General features: G+C 40.6%; 2 protein-coding genes across 4 annotated transcripts in view; one reads left to right on the forward strand and one right to left on the reverse strand.

The window, feature by feature from the left end:
- Positions 1–11,282, forward strand: part of pex5la (peroxisomal biogenesis factor 5-like a) — a 59,898-nt gene extending 48,616 nt beyond the window's left edge. For all 3 annotated transcript variants that reach the window (XM_079575140.1, XM_079575141.1, XM_079575142.1), the window contains 7 exons: positions 3,650–3,766; positions 4,301–4,444; positions 5,189–5,259; positions 5,729–5,944; positions 6,932–7,097; positions 9,194–9,351; positions 9,602–11,282. In XM_079575140.1, the coding sequence (XP_079431266.1) occupies positions 3,650–3,766; positions 4,301–4,444; positions 5,189–5,259; positions 5,729–5,944; positions 6,932–7,097; positions 9,194–9,351; positions 9,602–9,803 (1,074 nt within the window). In that variant the 3' untranslated portion in view covers positions 9,804–11,282. The remainder of the gene's footprint in view (positions 1–3,649; positions 3,767–4,300; positions 4,445–5,188; positions 5,260–5,728; positions 5,945–6,931; positions 7,098–9,193; positions 9,352–9,601) is intronic.
- The window catches only part of actl6a (actin-like 6A), a 37,682-nt gene continuing 32,214 nt past the window's right edge, over positions 6,269–11,736 (reverse strand). The window contains exon 15 of the mRNA XM_079575143.1: positions 6,269–6,278. The gene's annotated coding sequence lies outside the window, so the exon portion shown is untranslated. The remainder of the gene's footprint in view (positions 6,279–11,736) is intronic.

Below are 11,736 nucleotides of genomic sequence, written 5' to 3' on the forward strand. Positions count from 1 at the left end.
TGTCAACCTTGCAGTTATGCCTCCATGCCCAGGTAGTTGTTAAGGCTGGTGAAACTTATATTTGTTTTTTTCTTCTTCATTTTACATTTTTTGCTACTTATACTCCGGAGCGACTTATAGTCCGGAAAATACAGTAATTTGACCACATGATGGTCGCCTAAATTGTTGAAGAGGACACGTATAGAGGGAAGAGATTTTCATAGAAAGATGTCAGACGTCACAGTTTGACAGTGTTAAAATTATTATTAGGTATAATAGGCAAATTATTTGTAACAGACATCGTCCAGCTGAAAATGTAAGAGGTAGCTTAAAGAGCCTTGAAAATATGGTTAAGAAGACGAAATAAAAAGCATTTTATAGAAGGTACAATTTGATAAAATAAGTATCCATTGTGTAACCGGACTCCAAACTATGGGGTCCACTTCAAGCCTAAACTAATCAACAGCATAAATTAATTGCCAGATTAACCAGCGCCGGCTTGCTCTTGTAATCACACATCGAGAAGAGTATTATTGTTGCTTAGTGCCTTTGTGACATCGCTGCAAGAAGAGGTAAATTATGGTGGCCAGCATCTGTTTAGCATTTTATCAGTTTGTTCCCTGACTCTGGCCTATTTTAGTCTGACTGACCGAGGAGGAGGCCCACGCAGCTCAGCAGCGGGAGGCTCATTAACATTAAAGGCCAGGACAGCCCTGCTCAACAGATGAGGCAAGAGCATGATCTGTGTCACTGGTAAATAAGGAGACTGGTAATGTAAGACTTCCAGGCAAAGTGGATGAGTTAACCTTGTGCATGTTTGTACAGTCACACCACGACGTAGCGTTTAGGGAGGTTAAAAAGTATCAGAGTATCAGTTTACTGCTGAAAAAGCCCAATAATAGTGAGGTAGTACTTTTGTTGACAATGTTGCACACGTCGGAGGGCTTGTGGATAGTTCAGTCTGTAGTGTTGTGCTCTCGCTCCAAAAGCCGCATCATCAGTCACATGACAACGATCAGAAAACATGCAGTGAGGCTGATATGCAAGACCAAGGACAAATGCACTTAAATGGGCACATGGAGAGAAAAGCTTTTCTGCGCAGCAGGCAGGAGAGAGACAGGGGGCAGAAAAAAAAAATATCTCACTGAAATAAAGTGTCAAAGTGTAGCCATTCCAAACGTCCTGTCATGCAGCGCGCGTTCATTAAAAATAAGTCCTTTCCTCGCTCAAAAAAGAGGAATGAAAGTGAAACTATCTGGGATTAAGGTCAGCCCTCACACCACACCCGCTCCGCTCCAGAGTGCGACAGAAGCCGCTCCGAGAACACCTGCCCAATGTGCTGTGGTTGCGTTCACACTGACTCAAAAGTACCGTTCTTGGGTCATGAGCCCTTTAGGTCGACCAACCCAGAGCTATTTCCTCAAGTTGAGATAAAACAAGTGTTATTCATATCTGGTAGCACACAGTCAACTTTTTCTAAAACAAATTATGTCAGCAACATGCTCTGAAAAGTTGAACTAATCTCTGTATTGTAAAGCAGGCTAAACTAAACCACCTGCCACTTGGTTTATCTGAGAAACTCCAGCAAACTTAGAGATAAGAATTGTAATTACGCTGTGAAACGTCGTCAGGAGAGGGTGTTGATTGTGTCTTGCACATAGTAAATAACAGCGTAACTCAAAAATATGCTCCATCCGCTCGCCATCCTTTCACGTAACACTTTGTCAGAGGTGTAAAAAATAGACTCACAGCTCGAGCTTCTCGCTAATATTACGGCGCTTGTATCGTTGCCTCATCCCACATAATTAAAGTGCCACTCTGTACAAATCAAACAGCTCCATTTGAAGTTTTACAAGCGGGTTTTAGTCAACATATTTTGTCATTTGGAAATGGAACCGCTTCATTTTCATACAGCCAATAATTGTAGCAGCCAAAGTGCAAATAGGTGGGCATTGGGCAATGTAAGACAAAATGACTCACCCTGTTTATGGACACACTGAGACAAACAGATACGCTGCGGTAAATTGCACACGCAAGCCAAAACATTTCAAGCAATTATTTACTTACAGTCAACATTTAATGGGATTTAAATTGAATCTCAACTATGGCCAATCTCAATTATGAAGAGGTCTGCAGTCAATCGTGTGGCAGTATGTTTGGAGTAAAGTTTTGACTTTGTAAGAAGAATAAAATATACGCTATTTTGCTACATGGTACTGCAATGCAAAACATGAATTTGTTGTGTAAGCTGAGACTTGCATATCTTGTCCATATTAGTAAAAGATTGTTCAGTGTGGACAATTGTAGTTGACATCTTTGCCGTGTTGTCCAGCCAGACAGTAGAACACAGGTATCAGATTGTTGCCATTTCTGACATAACCCTATACATTGCAGTATGACTTCAGTGTCTTTCAGTCACCTGCCACCTCCTGAAGCGGTGCTATGTCAATCACAAGCCATAAAGACACCTGGGATTCAGGCACCTTTGGCATTCCTGACCCCTTCCTCCACCACTCTTTCACTTTTCACACCAGGACACGCTGTGCACACATACACATAAGGATGCCATGAGAAAAACAATAAATATCAATCTTTTCTATCGTTGTTGGTATAAATTCTCCTCCGACTACTCTACAATAATACCTGACACTTTTTAACATGCTGAGACAATATGAAGAATTTAGGTGTCATAGTGATGTCAGTGTTCAGCTGCAGAACCGTTCCACTGCTCTGTTATGTGACTTTTGAGCTTTCATAAACGTTAAACATTAATTCCTTATAGAACAGAATTATACATCCTTTGTATTCGTGCAGCTTATTTTAAGAATAAAAAAATCAATTACCCAATAAGTATCACACTTTAACGTATCATAACAGGAACCTGTTGTAGAATGTGACACGCTGTTCCAGCAGATGGACTGGCACATTTGGTTGATCCATTCATGATAACCTTCAAAGAATCTGTCAGTTAATTAAAATGCCAGCAAACAGCAGCAGAAATGTCAGGCTAATGAAAAGGTGAAGGCCTTATCTTACACTCCAGACTGCAGTATGCGATATCCGCTCTATATAGAAACAGCAGTTTTACATTAATTATATGACCAGAGGTTTACATTCATCAGCCTAATGGGAAAAAACATTTGATAATTTCTACTTTGTTTGATTAGATCATACTGGTAGCAATTATTAGTCATCAAGTGGCAATATTACAAAGAAAAGTTTAATTTGTTCATAGGATAGAATTAGGACTCACCAACACTTGTAAAGTATGGAAGCATCAGCTACAGAATGATCACTTTCATTACGTCACATCCTGTGCCCATTTCAATGCAGGAGTTAAATAACACAAACAAAACACAAACAAAGATGTTAAGGGAAAACCTTGTACAATTAAAAATGTTCATGTTAATGTAAAAATATAACTGTGTTCACTGTGCTCTGAAGAAATGGAGAGTCTAACTTCATCAGCACATAAGGCTGTTACACTTGCTGGATATTCCCTCAGCCTCAGTGTTGTGAGTTTGCCTTCAGGCCCCAACAATTAGCTGAATGTCTCTCCTCACTCTTCACCCCCTTACACTGGCCCGTCCTGTCTAATAAAGCCTATGGGGCTTTACAGCTGCATTCATCCCTCTAACCATGCTCTGTGTTTCTGTACTGTTTGCTGCAGTCGGACACGGAGTTCTGGGATAAGATGCAGGCTGAGTGGGAGGAGCTTGCGCGGCGGAACTGGCTGACAGAGAACGAGCAAGCGCAGATCCCCCCCTCTGTGTCTCCCCATGAGAAGGTCAGTGTTCACCTGTCATCACTTTGTGGGATTATTTATTTATATTACTTTGTGCTTCGAACCAGAAAAGGGCATTCACTGTCAATATCATCTATTTCCTACAGTTTGTTCTTATATTTGTACCCTGTAACCCCACCCCGGTCTTTACAACACGGTCTAAGCTGATGGCATTTATAAAGCCATTCTACAAAATCAGGACAAGATACAAATGTTGAAACAACATCTTTAACAACTGGACGCATTTTATTTACTGTACATGCAGTTACCGGCAGGGCAATAAGGAGATACTCTGAGCTGTGAACGAGACGTCTCTCAAGAAAACTGTTTTTAGCTTCATAGTGCTCTGAGGGTTTGAAATGCAAAGTTTAACATTTATGAAGAACAGACGAACCTCGGGGAGCTGAGAGTAGGTTTGATGTTCATCATAAAAGATCGATTCCCGCTGCTGGAGCTTTAATGAAACCCTAAAGCTCAGGACACTGCATTTTAATCTGGGTAAAAGTTTAACTGACATTGATCTGTTTCTGCTGACAGGGGTACTACTTCCACACAGATAATCCCTATAAGGACATGCCGAATGCATTTGATGAGGGACAGAAGAAGTCTCGAGAAGGAGACCTACAAAACGCTGTCCTTTTGCTGGAAGCAGCTGTGCTGCAAGACCCCCATGACTCAGAGGTGAATCAGTCGACTTAGTAAAGTTATGTACTTAAACTGTAATGTACAATTGTGGATGCCATTTTACTTCTATATTTGAAGGAGTTTAAAGTTGTTTGGTGGTAAAAGTTCACATACAAAGGACTATAAAAAACTGGTCTAGTCAGTAAAAGTGAATGTCAATGGTTTGCATCCACAGCAGCAAAAGACTGAAATGCTTTTTTGTGCCTACAGAGATGTTTGTTGTGGTAAAATCCCAAACTTTTGCGTTTTTCCATTTAGCCACTGAGCTGAATAATAAGTCATTCGGCAGGTTTTTGCCATCTCAAAAAGAGTGACCTCTTTGCAGGCTGAAAGAGCAAAGCCCCCATACAAAGTACTGAGAATCCCCTGGAATATACAGAAATGTGCCAGTTATTCCAAGGAGAGGATTATCCTGCGGTGTGTGGAACTAATATGATTCAGAAATTCTTGCAGGGTGCTTAGAGGCTTATTGCCCGACTGCAAAGACCTCTGTACAGTTTATAAATAATACTGTCCCTTATTTCTGATCTGTAGAACAAAAGTCAACATATTAGTTTTGGAACAAAACATTGTGGTTTTATTCTAGGTACGTGAAATCCTCAGGGAGAGAGAATACTGAATTCTGCTGTAATTCATTTATTAAGTCTTTTACCAACATCTGCATGCACTCTGTCCCAGAGAACAGCAGAGATGATGCCAAAGTGCCCTGCTCACAGTTACCTCTCCTCTATCCTCCCGCAGGCTTGGCAAGTGCTGGGGACCACCCAGGCTGAAAATGAGAACGAACAGGCAGCAATTGTCTCCCTCCAAAGGTAGGCAAAAAGTTGTAATATGGAAGTGTCATCAAAAATGTCCATCTTCTAGCGAGTGATGACTAGTCTTAATTTAGAAAGAAGAGAAAAGTCAAAGTTCAAATCTGGTTTGAACAAGACCAGTTTTATGTACACTGACTGTATATTAAAATAAAAATCACATTATCACATTATTAAGAACAGTCACAGTTAGGGATGACCTACTTTCATTCATCACATTGAAGGCACTGATTACACCTTTCGCCATATGTCAGACTTATAGAACACGTGAAAGGTTGAAAAAAAAAAAAAATTACAGGTTTTTGTGCAAATGTAAAACGTCTGGCACAAGTTAATCTTGAAGCTGTAGTGCGCATCTGTCTTGTGGTTATTTTGTGTAAATACTTTTTAATTGTACGTTGACCACAGCCACGTAAGTGCATACCTGACATAAAGTCTCTCCACTGACATACGTGCTTTCTCCATCCAGGTGTTTGGAGCTCCACCCGAACAACCTAACAGCCCTCATGGCCTTGGCCGTGAGTCTCACCAACACTGGGATGCGCCACGACGCATGTGAAACCCTGCTGCGCTGGCTGCGACACAACCCAAAGTACAAACAACTTATCAAGGGAAAGAGCCACCTGGGCTCTCCAAACTCTCATCGGAGGCTCTCCCATGTCCCCAACATGGGTCGCAATGAAAGGTGAGGACGTTTAAAGATTGCGGTCAGTGGTTGATTGTCCACTAACAACAAACTTCCTCAACATCATGAGGTTCAGTCTCTAATAACAGCTTCTGGAAATCTGGGTTAATTAAAATGGCAAATTCTACTCAAAATTGATATGACCATCTGCAGCCAGCTACTATTCTTGTGGTTAAAGCAGTACTAAGTAACTTGTTTACCTTAATAAATCCATTTTGTAGTCCCTCTGGGGGTAATACAAATGTTAATGGGATGATTGGGGGGTCTTTTATCCCCCCTGGTGTCTCTGGCCAGAAAACCACAATTGCAACTTTCCTGTCTATGGGTCGGAGTCACCAATACACACTAATAGATTCACGAAGAAGCAGCTAACAGGCTAACAGGCAAAGCTAACTGCGGGCTAGCGCCACTTAAACAGTATTTACAGCCAAGTTTGAGTGAAAAAAAAAGATCTCCGTTGTGTTATTGGATGTACAATATCCCTCTCTCCCATTGTGTTTTCTGTCAACGTAGTATTTACTCTCACGGACACAAATGGCGCTTAAGGGCCTCTAGGGGAATGAGTTAGGCTGCTGCATACCTGTATGTTGAAACACTGTTCTTCCGACTCCCCGCTCTACACCCTCCAGTCCTTTAAAATATATGTTACGACTTCCGCTTCCGGGTACTAGCAGATGGGCAAATTATGCGAGAAAAAAACATAAAAAACTCTTAAAAACAACAATCAATATTTCTGAAACTCAATGGAGAGTTACTGAACCTACGTATTTCTCAGATTCATTAGCCAGAAATGCTGCACCTACTGCAAAAAAAAGCAATATTTACTAAAGTTACTACTTCCGGGGTTAGTGTAGCTGCTGCGCCGTTAGCATTTTATCTCCTCTAACCCGAATGTACCGATTTTGGTTAAAAAATAAAATTAAAAAAAAGACACGTGCAGTCACATATGATTCTAACCTCTATCTGTGTGCGTGCGTGTATCTGCAGCGCCTTGTTACCAGACGTGAAGGAGCTGTTCCTGGAAGCCGCTCAACACAACTCTGACAGCATCGACCCGGACCTGCAGACGGGCCTAGGGGTGCTCTTTAACCTCAGCGGAGAGTTTAACAAAGCAGTAGATGCCTTCAACACGGCGCTGTCGGTGCGGCCCGAGGTAACTTTTCTACCCAGTCAAGACAAGGAGAGACATGTCAGGAGGCATTTGTCTTATCTTATCTTAATGGATGTTTCAGGACTATTTTCTGTCATTTAAGAAATATAGAGCGGGTGCTGCCAAAAAGACTTTTCTATGAAGTGTTAGTAAATCATTTGGGCTGCATGAAATGTGTCCAGAAGCATTGACGTTTAAGAGAAGACTAGATAAAGAGATCAAATGTGCAACTATCTAAGAATCAGTGCAGACCAGCAGTAAGTCAAATAGGGCTGCAACTAACGATTATTTTGGTAATCGATTAAACTACCGATTATTTTTACGATTAATCGATTAATCGCTTGGCTGTGAATTTTTTTTTTATCACATAGAACTAAAGTGGCGCCGCTTGAGGACATGTTGATGGAGTAAACTTACAGTAAACGTTTGTAGGAGGCTCTTTGTGCTAATTCTGCTTTCTGATTGGACAAGACAAAGACAGATATTTATGAAATTTATAATGTACAAAACACTGCAGACCCTAACTTTACAAACAAAGTAGGTTTTCATCCAAAATACATAATTGTCATGTCTTTTTTGCTCTATTTTAGTCTGTGTTTGCTAAAAAACGATTAATCGATTACTGAAATAGTTGACAACTATTTTAGTAATCGATTAGTTGTCAATTAATCGATTAGTTGTTTCAGCCCTATAAGTCAAATGAGTAGCTACAATACTACGCCATGTAATTCAACCATTATTATGACATGTAGCAATACAGAGATCATTACAGTGGTTTAAAAAAACTCAAACTGGAAAACACAATAGAATAAAATAAAACACAGTAGCAAGTGAATTTCTCTGTTGTGAGATCAATAAAGGATTATCTTATCTATCTTATCTTAAATGTAGAACTAAATGGTAACACTATCCTTGATATATCAAGGACCGTATCTAGAACAATGTAATATGCGATGTAACTATGTGCAATAAGTTGTACCTATGAATTACATACACAATGTTATAATGTGCATTGGGAGTATGGAGGTACATACTGCAATAAGACAAAGCATAATGTTATAGGTGCGCTATTACACATTATTACTTACAAAGCACATTACACTACTTTTGGGTAGTACAATGTATCAGGGGTTGTGTAAATAAGGCATGACTGACTAAATAATGGAATCTGGGAGTCATCGGTGCACGCATATGCAGCAAACAATCGGTTTCAATGTGCACTTTCAGGAAGACGTGGAGCACGAAATGTCAAGGGAGAACTCATGCAAAAGAAACATTGAAGCGCAACAAATTGTCACAGCTCCGCACTAAACACTGCGTCAATCTAGTAAGCTGAAATCGGTCCTAAACATACACTGTAAAACTGACAACAAAAAATGACTGCATGGTACTTTCTATTATACAAAACACAAACATTCATATATCCTTCATGCAAATCGTCAGCGTGTCCTCCCTACAATGTCCCTGGCCACCCGGCATTTCACATGGGTGGATCCAACCCTCCACATTTGACTTGGTAATATGGAAACAACACAAGAGGAGATAATTATACCCCTCTGCTTGGTTTAGTCAAAGATGAAAGGACTCTACAGCCGACTGCGACCTCTGTGTGTGTCTCCCTGCCTGCAGGTGGGTAACACTGACAAGGACGCATATCCTATATGAATCAACTCTCCTCAAATAACCCGCATTTTGAAGGAGAACGCGTGCATGTCACTTGTATAAAACTAAGTCAGGAGGACTATCACAAATCATGCCATGATCCTCAGCCAACACTATCTAAGTATTTACTTGTATTGGTATCTGCTGGTTCTTCCCCTCACTGTCAGCTCTGAGTCTGCAATACCCACCGTGCATCGATGGAGACACAAATTTACTGAGTCAGGCTCCAGCAGCACGTCAATGTTGCCTTCAGGATAAAGATATTTAGGGTAATTACTACACAGTATGTTTGTGTATGCCCTCAGTCGTCCGGGATTTTTTTCATCATTGTGTAAACGCAACTAGTTGACAACTTTGAAATCCTCTCTAACAACCATGGTACTGAACAGAATGCAGTTTACCCTAATAATTGTGATCATCTTACCACCACATGGCAGGACTACTTACTTTGGAACCGCCTTGGTGCGACTTTGGCAAATGGAGATCGTAGCGAGGAGGCGGTGGAGGCCTACACCCGAGCCCTGGAGCTGCAGCCGGGCTTCATCCGGTCCCGCTACAACCTGGGCATCAGCTGCATCAACCTAGGAGCGCACAGGTCAGGACACAGAAATAGCTCTTCTGTTTAATAAATTGTTCAATAACTTGATTAGCTTGATGGTATTTTAATCCACAAAAATAGAAGATACCATATTTAAGATCACCTTTAGCAGAAAGTTGCTAAAACGACGCTATCTCTGTCTTACGTTACACATTTACTAACACAAACTATACTAGACTTGTATGAAATCCTGCTGCTGTTTGTGACTACAGTACAATTAATGTGCATGTCTGTTTTATTTTCCTAGAGAGGCAGCCAGTAACTTTCTAACTGCCTTAAGCCTTCAGAGGAAGAGTCAAAGTCAACAGCAGTCCCACCAGGTGATGTCAGGAAACATATGGGCCGCTCTGAGGATAGCTCTTTCTATGATGGACCAGCCTGAGTTGTTCCAGGCAGCTAACATTGGAGATCTGGATCTTCTCATGCGGGCATTCAACTTAGAAATTTAAAAGACATTGGGCGATAACCTACTTGTGAACTTAACAGCCAGCAGCCAAAAGTCCAAAACCCTTCAGTGAAGAGTGGCCTATTCCAGGCAGAGTGTGTATGAACATGAATATTCAGATGTAAGGTTCTTCCAAGATTATTGTATGGCTGCTTTATGATGAATTTGCACTGCAAATTGCAATTTCCCTGAAGAGCACAAGGATGGGCACAGATTGAACAATGCCTTAGAGAACACTGCAATTAAAAACCACTCATCCAGTGGCACAGAGCTGAAGCAGAAGAGACTGACAGACACGCCATGTACTGAAGACACTGAAAAACCTCACTGTTGGTTTAAAGTGGCTGCTGAGTAAAGGCCTGCAATAACATTTCTAAATGCTCAAAACGCTCAGCAATCTGTAGAATGGCTTCTGTCATCACCAAACCATCAAGCAATGTGCGAGAAGATCTGGAGCTTCAAAGCCTGCTCATAACAACCTGCACCTATAAGCATTTCCATTAACTCTACAATGGGATGGAGATTTCTTTCATTTTGCACTTTTGACAAAAAGATGATTTTATCATTCCCAAATGGAATGTGCCTGGTGTTCAGCCTTACAAAGTGTTTTTGATGGGAAAAAATAAGAAATGGCACAAAGAGCCATTAGCAAATGTTTTAGGTACTTTTGAACTGTCACATTGGTGGGTTATTTTCTACTGTATTTGTATCCTAGCCTTGACTCTTTGCACCCTTTACAAAGTCGGTTGTAGAATTAACCTCACTCTTAAATGACTCTGTATAACCAGTAGAAATATACAGTACATCCTATAATATAGCCTACTTTATCTACTTTGAGTAAATATTTATTCAGATCCACAACTGTGTTAATTGTAGTTTTGGTTTGTTTGGAACGACAGCAGCAGGTCAGTGATATAAAACTGCTCGCCAAGGAAGCAGCTGGCGGCTGGTCCTGGATAAAGTAATCATTCGTGTCATTTCAATACGGCAACAAGAGCTCGATCAATTATTTTATGCTCTAGCCTCATTGATAAAGCATTATGATTATTAATGTTGGTAAACATACATACGGAGATGAGCAATATATGCAGAAACATATCAGCTTTTGGTTTCTGCTGTAAACAGGCTATTCTTCACTCTGCAGCAGAGAAATGATGGATCATCTCCACCACACTGCTCCACCTCAGCGTTTTACAGGCATTCACTCAGCCTGAGTCTGTCGTGGAAACTAGGCTTTCTCTCTGAACCTATGCAAAGGTCATGTATTCTGTTGCTATCCCCAATTGTCAGTGTGCTCGTGTCTGCCTCAAAGGCCCGAATAGAAGTGGTGTTTCAGAGCTTTGAAGAATGCTATCAGGTGAAACCAGAGGCCGGCACGAGAGCCATTCATCTTCCTGAATGTTCAGCTGAACACAAATGATTCTAAAGAAACTGGGAGAGCAGGGAAAAGTGACTTTTTTCAAATTAAAATAGTAAAAAAAAAAATAAGATAAAATATTCGCTGAAGTACATCAATAAACATAGAGTCCAATAGAGGTCAGTTCATGGCATTGACGAGTTTATAATGTTTTAATGAATAGAGATTAATTGGCTCAAGTTACTGTATTTAATTGGACATGCTGCACTTACAACAACATATACAGCAATATATACCACGGCCGAGTTAGATATTATACTCATATAGCCTAAATACGAGAATGTCTATGGTAATGCCACAACTGCAAATGTCATCCCACACCTACACTTGCTGAGGCCGGCCATATTATGCTGATGAATGCTGCTGTTACACAGAGACTTTTTACTATTATTAACTCTTATAGTTTATTTGCTTTGTGTCAACATCTCAAAAGAAAGTTTGATGTCTACAATAATTTGTTTATTGTTTTTTTTGTTCATATGCAACTGTGGGCCTTTGGCAATTTACATTACAGTGCTAT

This window comes from Gobius niger, assembly GCF_951799975.1.
Source record: "Gobius niger genome assembly, chromosome: 17".
Lineage (NCBI taxonomy): Eukaryota > Metazoa > Chordata > Actinopteri > Gobiiformes > Gobiidae > Gobius > Gobius niger.